Source organism: Eriocheir sinensis, chromosome 24 (assembly GCF_024679095.1).
Source record: "Eriocheir sinensis breed Jianghai 21 chromosome 24, ASM2467909v1, whole genome shotgun sequence".
Classification (NCBI taxonomy): Eukaryota; Metazoa; Arthropoda; class Malacostraca; order Decapoda; family Varunidae; genus Eriocheir; species Eriocheir sinensis.
Window position 1 is genome coordinate 10,274,599 of NC_066532.1, and position 20,504 is coordinate 10,295,102.

Sequence of the window (20,504 nt, forward strand, 5' to 3'; positions counted from 1 at the left end):
TTCAACGCCTCAAAAACACAGTTTCTCCACCTATCCACTCGACACAATCTTCCAAACAACTATCCCCTATTCTTTGACAACACCCAGCTATCACCTTCCTCAACACTAAACATCCTCGGTCTATCCTTAACTCAAAATTTCAACTGGAAGCTTCATATCTCATCTCTTACTAAATCAGCTTCCTCGAGGCTGGGCGTTCTGTACCGTCTCCGCCAGTTCTTCCCTGCACAGTTGATGTCCATATACAGGGGCCTTGTCCGCCCTCGTATGGAGTATTCATCTCATGTGTGGGGGGGGGCTCCACTCACACAGCTCTTCTGGACAGAGTGGAGGCTAAGGCTCTTCGTCTCATCAGCTCTCCTCCTCATACTGATAGTCTTCTACCTCTTAAATTCCGCCACAATGTTACCTCTCTTTCTATCTTCTATCGATATTTCCACGCTGACTGCTCTTTTGAACTTGCTAACTGCATGCCTCCCCCCCTCCCGCGGCCCCGCTGCACTCGACTTTCTACTCATGCTCATCCCTATACTGTCCAAACCCCTTATGCAAGAGTTAACCAGCATCTTCACTCTTTCATCCCTCACGCTGGTAAACTCTGGAACAATCTTCCTTCATCTGTATTTCCTCCTGCCTACGACTTGAACTCTCAGGACACCTCTCCTCCCGTATTTGATCTTGCTTACGGCCACCTCTTTTGTTTATTTTTTAGGAGCAGCGAGTAGCGGGCTTTTTTTTATTATTGTTTTCTTTTCTTGTGTGCCCTTGAGCTGCCTCCTTTTTTGTAAAAAAAAAATATATATATATATATATATATATATATATATATATATATATATATATATATATATATATATATATATATATATATATATATATATATATATATATATATATATATATATATATATATATATATATATATATATATATATATATATATATATATATATAAAGGTTGATCACCTTTTCCTTTTCGTACTACAATACGATATTACGTTTTGTTTTTATACTTTTGTATTAAATAAACTTGCATGGAAGTCTTCCTGGATTTTCATTTTCATATCCCCCTGTATATTAATGAATAAATAATCAAAAAAATAATAAGTAAATAAAAATAATAATTAAGTAAATTATATAATTATTTAATTAAATAAATAGTCAATTATTATATACCTGCGGTTAATTGCGAACGTTGGAAGGATACAGACAATTGCGGATGCAGAATCGTGGACTAATGCGGACGCTAAAGTATGTGGACGATTCCGGATGATTGCGGACGGACAATGGTCTCGTCCGCATGATGCTAATCGCGTCTAGAAACGTCCTCGGCTGTCGACGTCCTAAGGGCGTCTGTTTGACATTTTTTTTGCCAGCAGGTGTGTGTGTGTGTGTGTGTGTGTGTGTGTGTGTGTGTGTGTGTGTGTGTGTAATTCACCTCTTGGTCTGCTGGGGGTATCTCTCGAGACAGCCAGCCGTTCCCCTATGGAAGAGCACTGAGCTCAAAGTACCGATCTTTGGGTAGGACTGAGACTACTCACACACAACACACCGCGGCAACGAGGTCACAACTCCTCGCCTTACGTCGCGTACCTACTCACTGCTAGGTGAACAGGGGTTACACGTGAAAGAAGATAACCCAACTTATCTTCACCCGGCCGGGTAATCGAACCCCGGTCCTTCTGGTTGAGAGGCAAACGCTCTATCCGCTGAGCTACCGGGCCGTGTGTGTGTGTGTGTGTGTGTGTGTGTGTGTGTGTGTGTGTGTGTGTGTGTGTGTCATATCGACTAGGTTCCTCCTCCATTTCCTCCTCCTCCTCTTCCCCCGCCACCATTTCCTCCATCTTTCCTCGAAACAAATGATTTGATAACTGATAATCAGCATGGATTTCGTAGTAATCGATCTTGCCTTACTAACTTATTAACTTTTTATCAACGACGTTTATTCAAGTTGGGACGCCCGAGCCCCATATGACGTAATTTACCTAGACTTTCAGAAAGCGTTTGATAAAGTTCCCCACGTTAGGCTTATTACAAAACTTCATTCCCACGGTATTAGTGACCATCTATGTGCGTGGGTTCATGACTGGCTCACCGACAGAGAAGAGCGTGTAGTTCTTAATTGTGAAGCATCCGATTGGCATCCCGTAACCAGTGGGGTGCCCCATGGCTCGGTTTTGGGGCCAACACTATTCATAATTTACGTGAACGATTTAGAAACTGATATCCTGTCAAAAGTAGCCAAATTCGCCGACGACACCAAATTAGGAGGTACGGTAACGAACAGTAAAAAATATGAGAACATTCAATTAGACTTAATAAGACTTGCTGATTGGAGCGAAAAATGGCAAATGTGTTTCAACGTAGATAAATGTAAAGTAATGCACATAGGTGAAAAGAATCCATACTTTAAATATCAGCTTCAAGGACATGAGCTCAGCGAAGTAAAATAAGAAAAAGATATTGGTGTCATTATCAGTAACACTTAAAATGAGTGAGCAATGTTCCGCGGCGAGTAAAAAAGCCAATATGATGCTAGGATTAATCTCAAGAAACTTTGATTATAAATCACCCGAACTTATGAAGAGATTATATTTAGCATTTGTAAGACCACACCTAGAATACGCCGTTCAGTTCTGGTCACCGAATTATATAAAAAATCAAGTTTTGCTAGAAAGGATACAGCGACGAGTAACCAAACAAATTCCAGCGCTCCGTAACTTGACGTATGACGAGTGTTTAAAGCGTTTAGATATGTTTTCTTTAAAGAAGCGAAGAGTAAGAGGGGACTTAATTTAAGTGTTCAAAATCCTTAATAGATTCGAAAACATTAACCCAGATAGTCTATTTCAGAGACACCAACACAATAACACGCAGCAACGGTATGAAGTTAAAGGGAAACCGATGTAACACATTGGCGCCCATCGTGAGCAGTCCAATTTAATAATAGCTTTTTTTTTTTTTTTTGACTCAACTACATACACTGTTACTGACCCTTTTTCGTCTGTCTCAGGTAGCCTGCAGCACGAGTACAACCTGAAGACATTAGGTTCCCTCACAGCTTAGGTCACCAGTAGCGTAAGTTAAGGGTAGTAATTTCCTCTTATTTATCTCTTTACTGTAAAATTTCCATATCCCTTTCTTCCTTAAAGGCACATGGTGTTCTCTTTTTTTAATATCTCCTGCCGGCACTTTGCCGGAGGAAGAGGTGGGTGTGGAGGACCCTTCATCTTTTCCATCCTGTCCTACCACACGTAGTTTACTAGTAGTAGCGGTAGTAAACAGACACCTTCGCCATAGACTGACAGGTCTTCTGGTATCTGTTCTTCCTATGTATTCCTATGTATTCTCCTCCTGTCAGCCAGTCAGCTTACACATGGCAGCACCTGACAACCATTAAAGCCTCTTAGGTGAACGATTTTAATTTTATCAATTCTAATTATTTTTATTTAAAAGCATTCCGTGTTTGGCTTGTATCGCGTTTTATCTATAGTCTGGTTATAGCATCATGTTCACGGGTCTTTCTTTTTAAATCCTGAAATGGCTTTTATCAGCTTTGACTCAAAATTTGCTGCAGTTATCAGCTATATGTAAAAGTTTTTAAACATTTCAGAATCGTTCTTTCACTTATACACAAAATTACTTTCCCTTTTTGTTTTACAGAGTTGTGACAAACATTTTAAGGATCTATAATTACTGCTGCATTCAATGGTGTCTGGTAAAATTCCGTCTTGCAGAAGAGATGAGCTAAGGTATATAATATAAAAAAATATGTAACACGAGGAGCCTATTCAAGCGAATGCCGCCTCCGTGACAGCCAAGAGAGAAGGCCGGCCAGTCAGGTACGGCGTAACAAACGCTACTTTGGCGCTAGAAGAACAGATGATTTGAACAGACTGTGGTATTACATTAGGAAGGCTTGTTATATATGATTGATACTATTCTAAGAAAAAGCATGTAATAATGCATTAGCATTAGTTGTTACCACATGAATGGCTACAGCCAAACAATCATTATCACAATAACAACAACAGCAACTACTACTATAACAACACTCACCGCAGTCCTCGCCTTCGTCCTCCCCGTCTGGACAGTCCTCGCTCCTGTCACAGACGAACCTTTGCTCGAGACACACTTCGCCAGGAGAGCCGCAGGGGAACCACCCGACAGGACACGTTCCTGGGGTAGGCGAGAGAAGGGACGATGAGAAGAGTGAGAGGAGTTGAGGCGAGGTGGGAAGAGGAGGAGGAGGAGGAGAAGGAAGGTCATGAGGACAACGTTCTTGGATTTTTTTTTTTAACTCGGACACCAATCTGAAAGCAATACCAGTTTCGTTTTGCGACTGATAACAATAACTACAATCACGCAAGTTTGCTGTAATAAGAGTATTATTTTCTACTTCACGCGTTGGCCGACAGAGCAAAAGAGGAGGAGAAGGGATTGCTATTGTTTCAACTTTCCATCACACTAGTCGCCAGTTAGGTTAAGTAAGTGAAGCGCTGAAAGTTTTGGTGTAGAGTCTACACTGTAGACAGTTCACTGCCAATGGAGTCTTGTGTGGCAGCGTCCCCGCGAGGTGAATGAGTAATGGGTGATGGGGTCTTGGGTGGCAACGGCCCCGCGAGGTGAAGGAGTAATGGATGATGGAATCTTGGCTGGCCGCGGCCCCGCGAGGTGAAGGAGTAATTGGTGATGGAGTCTTGGGTGGCCGCGGCCCCGCGAGGTGATGGAGTAATTGGTGATGGAGTCTTGGGTGGCCGCGGCCCCGCGAGGTGAAGAAGTAATTGGTGGTGGAGTCTTGTTTGGCCGCGGCTCCACGAGGTGATGGAGTAATGGGTGATGGAGTCTTGGGTGGCCGCGGCCCTGCGAGGTGAAGAAGTAATTGGTGATGGAGTCTTGGGTGGCCGCGGCCCCGCGAGGTGAAGAAGTAATTGGTGATGGAGTCTTGGGTGGCCGCGGCCCCGCGAGGTGATGGAGTCTTGGGTGGCCGCGGCCCCGCGAGGTGATGGAGTAATTGGTGGTGGAGTCTTGGGTGGCCGCGGCCCCGCGAGGTGATGGAGTAATGGGTGATGGAGTCTTGGGTGGCCGCGGCCCCGCGAGGTGATGGAGTAATTGGTGATGGAGTCTTGGGTGGCCGCGGCTCCGCGAGGTGATGGAGTAATGGGTGATGGAGTCTTGGGTGGCCGCGGCCCCGCGAGGTGAAGGAGTAATGGGTGATGGAGTCTTGGGTGACCGCGGCCCCGCGAGGTGAAGGAGTAATGGGTGATGGAGTCTTGGGTGACCGCGGCCCCGCGAGGTGAAGGAGTAATTGGTGATGGAGTCTTGGCTGGCCGCGGCCCCGCGAGGTAAAGAAGTAATGGGTGATAGTCTTGGGTGACCGCGGCCCCGCGGGGTGAAGAAGTAATGGGTAAAGCCCCATTCACACTGTGCCGACTCTGGGCCACGACAAACCAGCGACTTTTGGATTTGACAAGTCGGCTATAACGGTCCCACGTTTCTAGACCTCTTTCTGATAATGTGCGACCGTTTAACATCAAAATTTTACACCCAAGACTTGTTCGATCGTGTACCCTGAGTTCTTTGATTGTCGTGGCCCAGAGTCGTCAGTGTGTGAACGAACATCTGCTAATAATATCTTCCCTCCGAAATTGTAAAACAAATAACTAATATAATATGAGTTCAAACAAAATTCAATACTGAAAAGCCATAAAACATTGTTCCCAGGGGTCCTGCGTCTCTGTCCAATGATGAGCAGTTAAGCCCCTTCATACTGTGCCGACTCTGGGCCACGACAACCCAGCGACTTTTGGATATGACAAGTCGGCTCCCACGCTCCAATAAATTTTGTTGTTGTTGTTGCTGTTGTCATGGTGTCGGTTAGTATGATTGACGACGGTCGTCGCCTGTGTGGGACATTCGGTCGACTAATTGTAAGCATGTTGGCAACATACTGGCAATTAGTCTCAAGACGAGTCTCAACGGTCATTATAATAAATGGCGCCATGTCAACGACAACCAAGGTTCTGCCGACCGAATGGCCGACAGTCGTAGACGGTCTTGACGACAGTTTTGCAGACGGTCGCTGACTCTTGGTACGTTACCCAGAAGCCGACCCTGCTCACCGAATTGTCTCTGTAGGAGAAAATCCTAAGTGGATGAGGCCAAGGGGACGTCCACAGAGTTATTGGCTTGGGCAAGTCGATAGATGCTGCCAGGAAGTTCTCTCCAACATAATGCCTTAGAGGAAGTATTTATAGTTATAACCATGGCAATTATTCCATTATCCGTAACGTCAGAATGGTATTGTTAACATGTCATCAATAATCATCATAACATAAAAAAAGTCTTATTTATGACGTATGGACGAGTTAATGCAATTATGTGTTTTATGCCGTGCCACTGTGTGTGTGTGTGTGTGTGTGTGTGTGTGTGTGTGTGTGTGTGTGTGTGTGTGTGTATTAGGAGAGGTCTGTATATGCGTTATTTTTATGTGTGGCTAAGGGGAAAGGTGAAGATGCGATTTGAGCAAGGAAGATGCCAAGAGCTACTAAAGGAAGGTGGGAGGTAAGGAAAGTATTGAGATCATTAGGAAGGCAAACACGGAAAGGTGAGGTGGACGAGGAAAAAAAGTGAGAAGATATTGGAATTTGAGGAAAGGTGGAAGATATTAGGTAATGGTGAGGAGGAGGGAGCAGTGGAAATATTAAGAAATGTGAGACGGGGGAATAGGTTTATCAGGGAGAGGAACTGGGTAAGCGGTGAATGGTAGAGAGAAGGTCGTAAAGGTGATGTGGAGGGGAGAGGGAAAGTGGGCAGTGGTGGGGAGAGGGAAAGTGGACAGTGGTAGGGAGAGGGGTAAGGTGAGGGGCGAAAAATTGGGATGGGGTGGGGAAGCTGTGAGGGAGTGAGGGGGGCACTATTAAACCCGGTGCCACACGACTTAATTAAGACAAACCGCAGGTGTGTCTCGACAGGTGTTGGTGTTAACACACTCACACTCTCTCTCTCTCTCTCTCTCTCTCTCTCTCTCTCTCTCTCTCTCTCTCTCTCTCTCTCTCTCTCTCTCTCTCTCTATCACGTACACACACACACACACACACAGTCGCACGGCATAAAACACATAACTGCATTAACTCGTCCATACGGCATTAGGCCTTCAGCCTTAACAACCGCTTACAGACCCTTTGCAGGGAGCTTGACGTCGGGTTCTTTAACGCCTGGGCGAATTTCTACGGCCAAGGTGAGCTCTTCCAAAGGGACGGACTCCCCCTGTCCCCCGTCGGGGCAGCCAGATTCGGAAGGCTCCTTAACCCTAGATTACTATCGTTGTCGGACTAACGTTGTTACTAACGATGTCCGGAATTCCGGACAAACTTTGGGGGCTTGAAAACACATATAGGAATGGTACAAACTATAATTACAAAATTGTTACTTAAACTAAAATACATTCTTAATTATATGACCTATAAACTTAACATATTACCCAAAAATAGCATTACGAAAAAAAAATATATATGTGAAACTAAAAAACGCTACTTTTCCCTAATGAAGGCACCACTGCCAGGCAGTGTTGGCTGATTGTTTTGAAATGTGCCACACGTGGAGTTCACACGTCCCCCGAAATGTTCCAGCCTTGGAAGCCCTTATGCCTGCATTATATTTGATATGTCATAATTACTATCGTTGTCCGGAATTCCGGACAGTTGGGAATAGTTCAGGAATTAAGCACGGGAAAAACACAAACGTACCTCACGCACCTAGGGCAGAATGCTAACTGAGATGTCATGGCAGTACAGCACCGTACGTCTTACAGATTTCCTTCCGCGACGCAAATTAACCCCTCATGCCAGGATTCCGGAACAAAAAACTGCTCTCGGCCGCGTCCCTCCACCCTGCCCGTGTAAAAAGATAGCATGCAACACCACAAACGCCAAACTGTGAACCCGCAAGTAACACTACCTCTATTACTAAACCTCAAGATAACATAAAAGTCCAAAGTTTCAATACGCGTAACCTAAGACAGAGGTTCCCAAACTGGGGTTTGCGGACCCGTGGGGGTCCGGGAGAAGGCCCTAGGGGGTCCGCGACACAATGAAAGAAATAGTATATACTATAATTATCTATCTACTGTGGCAGTTTGTACCAAATTTTCTTTGTATTGAATATAAAACAAACAAAAAAAATGAAAAGATTGTATTTATTTATGTATACTTACTTTGTGCAGGAGTAAGTAAATATTAAATGTACTACGCTGTGTTACGTAGTACTGGGTATCCCGGAATGGTAACAATAAATTTTGTTTGGTTGGGGGTCCTCGGCTGGGACTCATCATGTCTGGGGGTCCTTGGTATGATCAAGTTTGGTAACCTATGGCCTAAGAAACAAGTTTGATGAATTGAGATGTCTTGTTTCAACAGAAAATTTTGACGTAATTGCTATAACCGAAACATTTATCGACACCACAAATATTCTCTCTTCAACAGAGATCGTGTCAACCTTAGAGGTGATGGTGTCGCTCTTTATATCAAAAGCTATTTGCAACCCACTGAAAGAACACCAAGTAACAGTAACGTTGAACGTTTTGTACGTGCGAGTAAACATTGTAAAAATTAATATAAATATATTCGTCACCTACAGGCCTCCGTATTGACTGGCGACACTGTCGGATACAGGAGGCGAGTCACATAGAATGATCGTATTTTTTAATAATAATTACCTAACCCAAATGGTTACTGAACCAACTCGAGATAATAATATACTAGACCTTGTTATAGCGACCCAAGATAATCTAGTCAGTAATGTAACGGTAGGAAACATCTCTGTTCTTGCTATCATATATTAGTGCGCGTCGACATTAGAGCTCAAACAACAGTGACAGAAAATAAAATATAGGTGCCCAATTTTAAAAGAGCAAATCCGACAAAAAATATCAGAAATACAACTGTCAGATGATTGCAACGTAGAGGAAGCCTGGCTAAACTTTTAAAATCATTTACTCACTCAGGGAAGTAACACTAATAAAAGTCCACTTTGGTTTAAAAGCGAAATTAAACATTCGGTTAAGGAGATAAATTTGTCTTACAGGCTAAAGAAAGAGCAAAACACGCCCGAAAACATTAGACTTCATCATAAAGCCAGGCGGCGAGTAAAAAGATTAATATGTTAGGCAAAGCGCAGATATGAAAACGTTGCAGCCAACCGTAAAAATAATCCGAAATCCTTCCTCAGTCATATAAACAACAGGAAAGCGATCAGAAGTGGAATAGGACCCTTAACAAACAGTGACGGTGAACTAGTGACTGATAGCCAACACGATGCGAACCTGTTAAACACTTATTTTTCCTCGGTATTTAATACTAGCAGTCTTCCTACCACTACCACCAACACCAGCGACGACAACAGTACTAACGTAAATCTCGTTCATGCATTGCCTAACTTTGTAATAACTACAGATGAAGTCCTAAAAGCTTACCAATCCCTTAAAACAAATAAAAGTCCCGGACCTGACAAAGTATATCCTCTACTACCTAATTAAAGAAACAAAGAGCGAAATACTCTCCTCTCTCACAACCGTGTTTAATATGTCCTTGCGATAAGACATCGTCCCTTCGGATTAGAAAAATGCTAACGTAACACCGATTTTTAAGACAACTTCACTTGTCGCTAAGTTACTCGAGTGCATAATTATAGACAAAATTATGAGTTACCTTGAAACCCACTCATTAATTAAAGATTCACATGGCTTCCGTAACAAAAGATCCTGCCTATCAAACCTATTGACTCTTCATAACGACCTCTTCTCATTGTATGACGTAACCAAATCACTGGACATAGTCTATCTTGATTTCCAGAAAGCGTTTGATAAAGTTCCACACCATAAATTACTTTATAAATTAAAGCAAGTAGGTATTGGCGGTCACGTACACCAATGGATCGTGAATTGGTTGACCAACAAACAACAAAAAGTGGTGATCGACGGATTTAACTCGGAGTGGGCGCCGGTCACTAGTGGCGTCCCTCAGGGCTCGGTTCTATGCCCAGTGCTCTTCATTATTTACATCAACGATTTGGACGTTGGAATCAATACTCTCATTAGTAAATTGATAACTCGGTTCTCACTGACGAAGATAAACACAGCTTCCAAGAGGATTTGCATAAAAGTTAAGCTTGGTCTGATAGATGGGAAATGCCCTTTAATATAGATAAGTGCCAGGTCCTTCAAGCTGGAACAAGAAATAAGAAGTTCGATTACGAAATGCGCGGCGTCAAACTCAGAAGCGTTCAGTGCGTCAAGGACCTGCGTGTCAAAATCGCGTCAAACCTCAAATTCTCACAGCAATGTATCGAAGCAGCAAATAAATCGAACATAATGTTGGGCTTCATTAAAATAAACTTTTTATTAAAGAATAAAGAAGTAATACTTCCGCTTTACAATAGTTTAGTCAGACCCCACTTGGAATATGCGGTACAATTTTGGTCTTACAATGCAAAGGACATTGCTAAATAAGAATGTGTTCAACGGGGCAACAAAACTGAGTCCTTCTTTAAGCAACAAACCCTACGACTACAGGCTCTCAACCCTAAACATGTTCTCTCTTGAAAAAACGTCGCCTCCGAGGGAAACTGATCGAATGTTTTAAAATACTTAATGGCTTTACGAATGTTGACAAATCAAAATTATTTATGATCGATGACTTTGCGAACGAGGAATAATGGCGCAAAACTTAAATGTAAACAAGTATATTCAGACTGCACTAAATTTTTCTTCACCAACGTTGTAGTGCGAGAATGGAATAAGATCCCACCTTCAGTGGTCTAGTGTAACACGATTGACTCCTTTAAAAACAAGCTCGACCGACACTTCCTTCAACTTAAGTTAACTAGAGTAGAAATGCAAAGTTTTGGATTTATCTGATTAATTAATGTAGAATTACTTGGACTGATCACCTATAGTCGGTCCAAATTAGCTTGGCCAATTTGCACCGAGAGGTCCCTCCCCCATTCTGGCAAAGCTCCGCCCCCTTTCACCTGATTGGCTGTTGATGACATCATAGATTGTATCAAAGACACGTACCAAATATATATGATTGAGATAATCTAGCTTATTTCATGATTAAAAAATATTCGAAACTTGAAATTGAATAACGACACTCTACTTAAACAATCAATGACATCACTTAAGAAACAAAGTACAATCATAATACTGCAAGTTTTCAAGGAAGAACGGGCTCTGCTAAACGAGCACTGAAGGGGATGATAGTAGGCTATCTATAAAGTAATGCACACTTTCCGTCATTATTTCCTACATAGCTCATTCACATAGGCATACCAAATATAATCACATACAGAATATATTCTACAGTAGCTTCATACAAGTAGGAATCATTGAAATGAGGAATAAGTTTCGTATCTGTGGCTGTTGCGCTGAACGTACATACGTAGCCTACCCATCGCTTCAAGCCCCAGATACAACCTCATTCCTTAATACAATGATGCCTATCTGTATTCAGTTATTATAGAGAATATTTTTTTATGTGATTATTTGATTATATTTATAACCGACCTCTACAGGGTCTGTGTGGTCTGATTCTCTATGTAGATCTATGTAAATCTCTCTCTCTCTCTCTCTCTCTCTCTCTCTCTCTCTCTCTCTCTCTCTCTCTCTCTCTCTCTCTCTCTCTCTCTCTCTCTCTCTCTCTCTCTCTCTCTCTCACTTTAACACATTATTATGTTTGTCCAATACAATTGTTATTGAATCCTGTAAAAAACATAAGACAAACAGACCTTTGCCAGCATCAGCTTTATGGGCAAGTAAAATATATTTTGAATAGTATCTGAGTATTAAAAGAAATTAAGAAGTTAAGAATATAAAACCTATGGGAAACACTTAATCCTATGGAAGAGAAAGACAGCACTTGACCAATGTAGAATGATTAGAGATAAAAGGTGTACTAGTAAGAATCATACAATTAGTAGCCATAATAATAATGACTACATGAGATCATAGTTATGTATGAGTGTGTAAATAAAAACACACTCAAACTGAAGTATAATCATACATAGACACTAAATACTATGAGTAATAGAAAAAAAATATATAAAACATATCAAATAAAACAGTTGAAGGTATAAAAAAGTATAAAGGATATTTTTTAAAAAAAATATAACAGAATGACAATAATAAGTTACAACAAAAGATAATAATATTAATATTCTTCATTTTACTATTTTCACAACCTCTATATTTTTTTGTACTATGATAAGACTATAGTAGATATAGGTACATTATTAATTGAGTTAGAATATGACTAATAAGAGTTTAACATACGATTCTTAATTTTTTCTTTGAAACAAGATAGACTCTTTGACTGTTTAATATCACATGGTACATTATTCCAAAGCTTAGGTCCTAAGTACATGACAGAGTGTTTGAATAGTGTTAACTTGGGTCTGGGTATGTAGAGTGAATGTTGGTGTCGAGTTTGGTAATTGTGAATGGGTAGTGTGTTGTGGTTATTTGAATTTATTGTTTTGTACATGAATGATGCAACAATAAGTTTTGATAAATCAGTAAGGCTCAAGATATTTAGTTTTTTGGTTAAGTGTGTTCATTGAAATCACTGTTGGTTATTATTCTGATAACTTTCTTGTGAAGTACATTAATTTGAGACAGTTGACAAGGGTAGGTTTGAGACCAGATAGGATTATAATAGGTAAGAAGAGGGTATATGTGGGCATAGTACAGACATTGAAGAACTCTACTTGGAGCAAAATGTTTTACCTTGAGAAGGAGGGGAATGATTCTAGATAGCTTTAAGCAGAGATTGGAGATGTGGTGTTTAAAAGTTAGGTTTTTGTCTATGGTTACACCAAGGAATTTCACTTTTTCTATCTGTAAGATATTATCATTTAGTATAGTTAGGTTGGGTAGAGGTTGGTAGTTGGTAATAGATTTTTGAGAATAGCATGTAGTGAGTTTTAGTGGTATTAACTGTAAGTTTGTTGGCTAAGCACCAGTTTGAAAATTTTAGTAGTTCTGTATTGCCCTTATTAATTAGTTATGTTGGATTTTCTCCTATCATATAGAATGTGGAATCATCTGCGAATATTATAGTGTGGAGTGTGTCAGAAATGTTAGAGACGTCATTGATGTAAATGAGGAATAGGATAGGACCCAGGATGCTTCCTTGAGGTACTCCTAAGTGTACAGGTTTACTTGTGAATAAAGTATTGTTGAAAAAAGTGTGCTGTTTTCTGTTATTTAGGTATGATCTAAACCAGTCGTAAACACATCCCCGAACACCGTAGTGATACATCTTATCTAAGAGAATACTGGGTTGGACTGTGTCAAATGCTTTACTGAAATCTATGAAAACTGAAACTATGGATTTGTGTTTATTAAGTGCTGTATAAAGATATGACGTGAAGGTGTTTATGGCATCAAAGGTGTTCAATCCAGATCTAAATCCAAACTGTCTAGTATTTAAAATATTTGTTTTCTTTAGGTATAGCATGAGCTGATTTTTCATTGAAGATTCAAATATTTTTGAAAAGTTTGATAATATAGAGATGGGTCTGTAGTTACATAAATCCGTTTTGCAACCTCTTTTATGTATTGGAATTATTTTAGCTAGCTGAAATTTTTCTGGGAATGTTCCTGTGGTGATAGACTGGTTAAAAAGGATTGTAAGGTGTATGGAAAATAGATCTTTATTTTCTTTCAATATATGTATAGGTATCTCATCAATATGTCCTTTTTTTTGTTTTTGAGGGCACTGGTTACTTTGACTGTGTCATCTGTTGTCATAAGGGGCATCGCCATGGAGTGAGGGTAGTTTCCGCGGAGGAATGAGTTAGGGGAGGTGTCTGTGGGAGGCAGTTTGAGTGCGAGTTTAAGAGCAATGTTTGTAAAGTACTCATTGAATGCCTCAGATACTTCGTGTGGGGTGTCAAGAATATTATTATTGAAAACAACTGATTTGGTAGTTAAACTGGTTTTGCTATTCAAGTTAGAGATTTCATTAATGGTTTCCCATATCTTTCTGGTGCTTAGACGAAAGTCAGAAAATCTTTGTAGGTAGTAATTTTCCTTTGGGATTTTAATTAGATTTGTTTGGTGGTTTATATATATATATTTTTTTATAATCATCAATGTCAATGCTCCCTAATTTATAAGATTTATATAATTTAAATTTGTGTTATATAGATTTTATAATCCCTTGCGTGATCCATGTTTTTTGAAGTCTTTTAGTTGATATTTGTTTAGATGTTTTGGGGAAGGAAGAATAGTATATGCTGTATATTGTGTCCAAGAATAAGTTTCAGTTAATGTTTGTATCGTGGTGTATTAACAGAGAGTTCCAATCTACTTGGGAAAGTTTAGTAAAATTTTCAAGATTTTTTACCCTGAAATATATTTTGTGGGTCTCAGTTAGCTTTTCTATGACTGGGAGATGTAGAAATATAGGAAGATGGTCACTCAGGGGAGATAAAAAAATGCCAGGAGAGGAAGGGGCTGTAAAGTTTGTCCAAATGTGATCTAGGAGGGAAGGAGATGCTGTGGAGTTGTCATCAGGGAAACGTGTGGGACGAGATAGGCGAGGAAAGTAATTACAAGATTGCATCATGCTTAGGAAATTATTTGTTGGTGGGTGATCAATGTGCTCCAGCAAGTTAATGTTGAAATCTCCAGCAATGATGGTTTTATTATTGGTGTAAAAGTTTTGAGAGAGTAGGTTATCCATAAGGTCAGTGAACTCATTAATTTGGTGGTGTTTACTATGGAGACGGTACAGGGAAGACACTATGTAATTGGTGCTACCAGCTGTGACTTTAACAGTACAAAGTTCGATGTTATCAGTACACATACAATATTCTCTGTAAAGGGTACTGGGTGAATTGTCCTTGACGACACCACCATAGCCATCAGGTCTGAATGTGTGGGAAGATTTAAAACCTTCAATCTCATGCATTGGTGCTGTGTTCGGTTTGAGCCATGTTTCACTTAATCACACTATGTCTGGAAGCTTTGGAAGGGATTTAAGAAGGGAAATGAGTTTATCGTAATTTTTGTTCAGAGATCGAGTATTAACGTGAAATATGTTTAAATAATCAGGGCAATTTATTGGGCGTGATTGTTTGTAAGAGTTAATATCATGGTATTTGCAGATATTATCTATGTTTATTGAGTCAAACATGGAATAAATTATTTCCATATCTGTACTATTGTTATCGTGCAATTCATTATCAAAGAGAGAGTTATATAAATTTATGTCTGGGAGATTCATAATTTGAGCAGAGGTTAAGAGTACAAAAGAGTGTTAGGAGGAATGAGAGTGAGAAATAAAAGTAGTATTAATATATGAAAATGAGGTAGAAGAAGGGATAAGGGTGGGGGGTGTTTAGAAATAAAAGAATGTTGTGTGGTAGATGGGGAGCGGGGGAAAATAACAAGGTAGGTAAATACTTCTCTGCATATGGAATGCACATAGTTAGATTATAAATCCAGTCTAAAGACAAATTAACACTATCTATTGCTGGCACAACATTGTAATGAAGAATAATGAAAATATGGAGTGATATTTTAGTGTTTTATGTGTTCTAGTCAATATTTACAACTTTTATGAGTCAGCTGCTGGTTTAAATATTGGGTGTTTGTCCATGAAAGAGGCAAGGGTTAATTCTGAGGTTATGATAATTTTAGATGTAGAGTTTTTTTGAGTTGACGATGATCTTTCCATCAGAAGTGTAACACTGTTGGAAAAGGTGTTTGTGTTGTGCTCTAATTTTACGTAAGACTGTGTAGATTGATTGTCGCTTAGGGGTTAATGATTCATTTACATACAGTTGTGGCTTAACTGTGATACAGGCTTGTACTAATTCAGTCTTTTTGGCACGGTTTTGGAGTTTTTAAATGATTGGCGTTTTTTTTTGCCTTGTTGTTTAGGGCCCAGGCGATGAACAACGTTTCTCTCTCTCTCTCTCTCTCTCTCTCTCTCTCTCTCTCTCTCTCTCTCTCTCTCTCTCTCTCTCTCTCTCTCTTGCTTGTCATTGATCCCCTCACCCACTTCAAATGTCTTCCTCACGTTTTCCCCGACAACCTCCCTCCCGTCGTCCATTTTGAAAACTGGAAATCTTTTCTCGCTTTCTTTCCCGTCATATGGGGTATATTCAAAGTTGCCATCCAGTGGGGTCACCAGCGATTAAGTCCTTGTGACCACGAAGCTTGAACTATTCTTTCAAATATCGTAAATTACCTGTGTTTCTCTGGGACTTGTAACAATTACACTTCAATACAATAAGTGATACTATTGTTAATAAAAATGTAGTTCAGCATTCTTGTTATTTTATCTATTGGTAAACGAGTGAAAATAAATGACCGAAGCAAGATTGTCTCATTAAAAATCTTTCTTGTATGAAAGCCCTGCAAAATTAAGCAGATTTGGACTATAAAAAAAATCTCTATATTACAATATTTGCTGAGTATCTGCTTAGGGTGTATCAGTCATCGACGAAATTTATCAAAAAACATTAGGGCGTCAAGCAACTCGATCCCTCCCCCCACCAACACTAGCAAGGCCAGGTGTTTGGTTCCGCTTTCAGCATATTACACTCCGCCCTCAACTGATTGCTGATTGTTGTGTGGGGTGAGCCATGACATTGGGTGGACGCATGCCGCTACTAAGAGGGTGGACAGGTCAAAGGTGGTGGCGTTTAAGGCTAAGAGTTGAGGGTGGAGCGTAACACTGGAAGTCAAAGCCAGTGTCGCCCACAGAGATCATCAAACAATAGATGCTACGCTTTATGTCGAGCTGCTTGACGCCCTAATGTTTTCGATAAATTTGGTCGAAGACTGATAAACCCTAAGCAGATATTCACCAAACATTGTAATATAAACAGAATTAAAAAAAAAGTCCAATTCTGCTTGATTTTCTAGGCTTTCATGCAAGAAAGATTTTTAATGAGAGAACTTTGCATCGGTCATTTATTTTCTCTCGTTTACCAATAAGTAAAACAAAGAGAATGATCAACTACATGTTTATTAACAATAGTATTACTTATTGCATTGAAGTATAATTGTTACAAGTCCCAGAGAAACACAGGGTATTTACGATAATTGAAAGAATATTGCAAGCTTCGTGGGCACAAGGAGTTAATCGCTGGTGACACCTGGTAAGGATGAATATACCCCCATTACATCCTTCCCACCTACTCTTCCTAATTTCTTCCCCTTCTCTTTTTACCTTTTTCTTTTTCCATGTATCTCTTTCCAATCTTTCTTTATTCCCTTCTCCCACTTTGATCACATTTTTGTCACTCCTCGAACCACTACTTTTCCCCTTTCCTCTCTTTCTGTTTACTCTTCCTCTGCTTCACTTCTACCCCCTCCCCCCTCCCCTTTCTTATCCACAAGAATGAAGCAGGAAATGTTAGCCAGACTCATTTATCCCACTAATTATCTCTCCTTTCATTCCTTAATTATGGTTCTCAGTAATCTCTCTCTCTCTCTCTCTCTCTCTCTCTCTCTCTCTCTCTCTCTCTCTCTCTCTCTCTCTCTCTCTCTCTCTCTCTCTCTCTCTCTTGCATACACATTTGATCATCACATTAACAGTGGTTGTTATTGCTGCTCGTGTTACTTCCTGAGATGTGTGTGTGTGTGTGTGTATGTGTGTGTGTGTGTGTGTGTGTGTGTGTGTGTGTGTGTGTGTGTGTGTGTGTGTGTGTGTGTGTGTGCACGCACGTGGGGCATGAGAGCGTGTGCGTCAGAAGCTTATCGTCTTATCAGTCTCCCTCCTCTAACTAACAGTTTTCTACCACTTAATGTCGTCGCAGTGTTGCTTATCTTTATATCTTCTATAAATATTTTTATGCTGCCTTCTCTTCTGAACTTGCTAACTGCATGCCTTCCCCCCTCCTGCGGCCTCGCTGCACACGACTTCCTGTTCTTGTTCAGCCATATGGTGTCCAAATTACTTATGAAAAGTTATGCATCATAATCATTATTTCATCCCTTTGGCTGGTAAACTCTGAAACAGCTTTCCGTCATCTGTCTTTCCTTTGTCCTCCGACTTGACCATTTTGAAGAGGGGAGTATCAAGACACATCTCTAACCGAATGTTATCCTTTCTTTTGAGTACTGCAGCAATCCTCTTTGCAAAAAACGTATAGGTACATATTTGCGCAAGTGTATGTATGTATGTATGTATAAATATATCCAAGGATAGTTCTGATTGACGGTGTCCTGTTCCAATCTCTACAAGAGTGAATCCCGTCCGGCTCGTTGAGTGCCGCAGCGATTGTTCCCGAGAGCGGCGAAATGCTCTCCACTCAACTATATAAATAATTCCTTCAAAAATTTAGTTTCCTCAAGGATGGGTGATCTTTCCCAACTCCATTTTTTTACCCATCCCAGAGGCTACCTTTATGCATTGGCCTTGTCCGCCCCAGCATAGAGGATATGTATATTATGTGTGGTGTGTAAAGGGGCTCCCTTCACAGCTATATTATAAATGCACATAATTAAGGTCAATTAGCCTCATTACCTGCTCTTCTCTAAATGATGCATATCAATCAAAGTTCGTCACAGTGGCGACTCCCTTGCAATATTTTCTTGCTATTTTCATCCTCATTGCTCGGATGGAATTAATGACAGCATTTTTCCACCTCTACCGTGGCCCAGTCGCACAAGGCTCAACACAAACTAATCCTTTTTTCTGTCAATATTATTAATGCAGATTCTACGAGTATCTTCCTTCTCATTCTTTCATCTGGAGCAGCCTTTCTTCTATGGAGTGTATTCCTTCCGGTGACATTTTTTAGGAGGGAACCACCAAGTTACCTCGAGCAAAACGAACAATGCTAGGGAATAGTCCTCGGTAAACCTTATAGGAGCAGCATGCAGACACTTTTGCTTTAGATACTTCACCTTACCCATAAATATGTATTATATATACGGGAGAGCTGAGGTACGGTATCAACGTACAATAAGCAAACATTGTTTTACAACTCTGAGAAAAGAGACAAAAATAAAAAGATCTCACTGGATGATTGTTAAAGAAATTCCTGAATGACATTACAATATTATATTCTGATGCTACGCCTGAACAAAGCAGGACAAATATTTCCTGGAAGATCGTTAATAGGAGTTAACAAACAGTTTACGTACTTTATTAGCCACTTCTTTAGACATCAATATATTTAATAATTAAGTATGTTTACATATCTTTTGAAGTCGAACGTTAGGTTGTTGGAAGCGATAATCCATTCAGGTAGGTATTAATAACACTATCACCTACGAGGAAACTAATGTACCATGATTTTTTTTTTCAATCAATATGTAGGTTCCGATGTGTGTATGGGTCTGTTTGTTTGTTTGCGTGTGTGTGTGTGTAGGGGGGCGGGGGGGGGGGAGAGATCAAGGCATCGGAGGGAGTCTAAGATATGGTGACAGTTTAAACAGCAGGATTACTCAGCAAAATTTTATTAAATTTTTGTGTGCTCGTCTGACCTGACATTACATGCCATCAATTAGTCTGGACCCGGCGCCTTCCCTTCACCTGCAGGAACACCTGATGGCCGGTGTGAACAGTGGTGGTGATGACGGTGCGGCCATCGTCACGACCACCATGGCCCGGCGGTGTTGTGGCGACTGGGGATAGTGGCGGTGATAGTGATGGTGATGGTGATTGTGGTGGTGATAGTAGAGGTGGTGATAATAGGGATGCTGCTTTACATCCCGCATTACCTGACGGTGTTGTGACGACTGGAGATGGTGGTGGTGGTGACGGTAGCGGTGATAGTGGTGGTATTATATTCTGATGGTATTGGCGGTGACAGTAGAGGTGGTGATAGTGGTGATCCCCCTTTACTTCCACCATTACCAGGCGGTGTTGTGACGACTGGTGATGGTGGAGTTGGTGATAGTACTGGATATGGTGGTGGTGGTGACAGTAGTAATGGTGATGATAGTGGTGATGATATTGTTGGTTGTAAGAGTAGCAGCGATTGTATGGATTATAGAGGTGATTATAAAATAACAACAAAAAAAAGTTGGATAAAAATGGGCACTGTTGGTGTTGTTCCTGTTGATATTCCTCGTCCACTGCATCTCCATTTCTTCCCTTCCTACATCTACGTCTTCCTTACCATGACCTTTTCCTGCTTTCCATACATTTTCTTGTCCCCATGCAATCCTCACACTTCGCTTCCTCACTTTCTAACAAGATCAATAGAACTTAAAAAAATACATATATACAAATATGAGTGAGGGAAAAACAAAGCAGCAAAAAATGAAGGAAAACTACAGTGTATCATATAAATGTTAATGCAGTTAATTTCAGATTTCTATAAATAAGCGGAAGAGATAATAAACAACTCTTACAAGAGAATTTCGAAGGTAAGACAATAAAAAAAAAGAGCGATTGAAACTAATTCTGCAATAACTGTACGGACGTAGTACCTAATAAGGTGACAGCTTTAATGCCAACACACACACACACACACAC

At 40.5% G+C, this 20,504-nt stretch overlaps 1 protein-coding gene across 1 annotated transcript in view; it reads right to left on the reverse strand.

Moving 5' to 3' along the window:
* Positions 1-11,451, reverse strand: part of LOC127003109 (relaxin receptor 2-like) — a 179,145-nt gene extending 167,694 nt beyond the window's left edge. Inside the window, exons 1-2 of the mRNA XM_050869523.1 lie at positions 11,448-11,451; positions 4,060-4,179 (exon numbers count right to left, since the gene is read on the reverse strand). Of these exons, the coding sequence (XP_050725480.1) occupies positions 4,060-4,179; positions 11,448-11,451 (124 nt within the window). The remainder of the gene's footprint in view (positions 1-4,059; positions 4,180-11,447) is intronic.
* Positions 11,452-20,504: the final 9,053 nt, after the last annotated feature.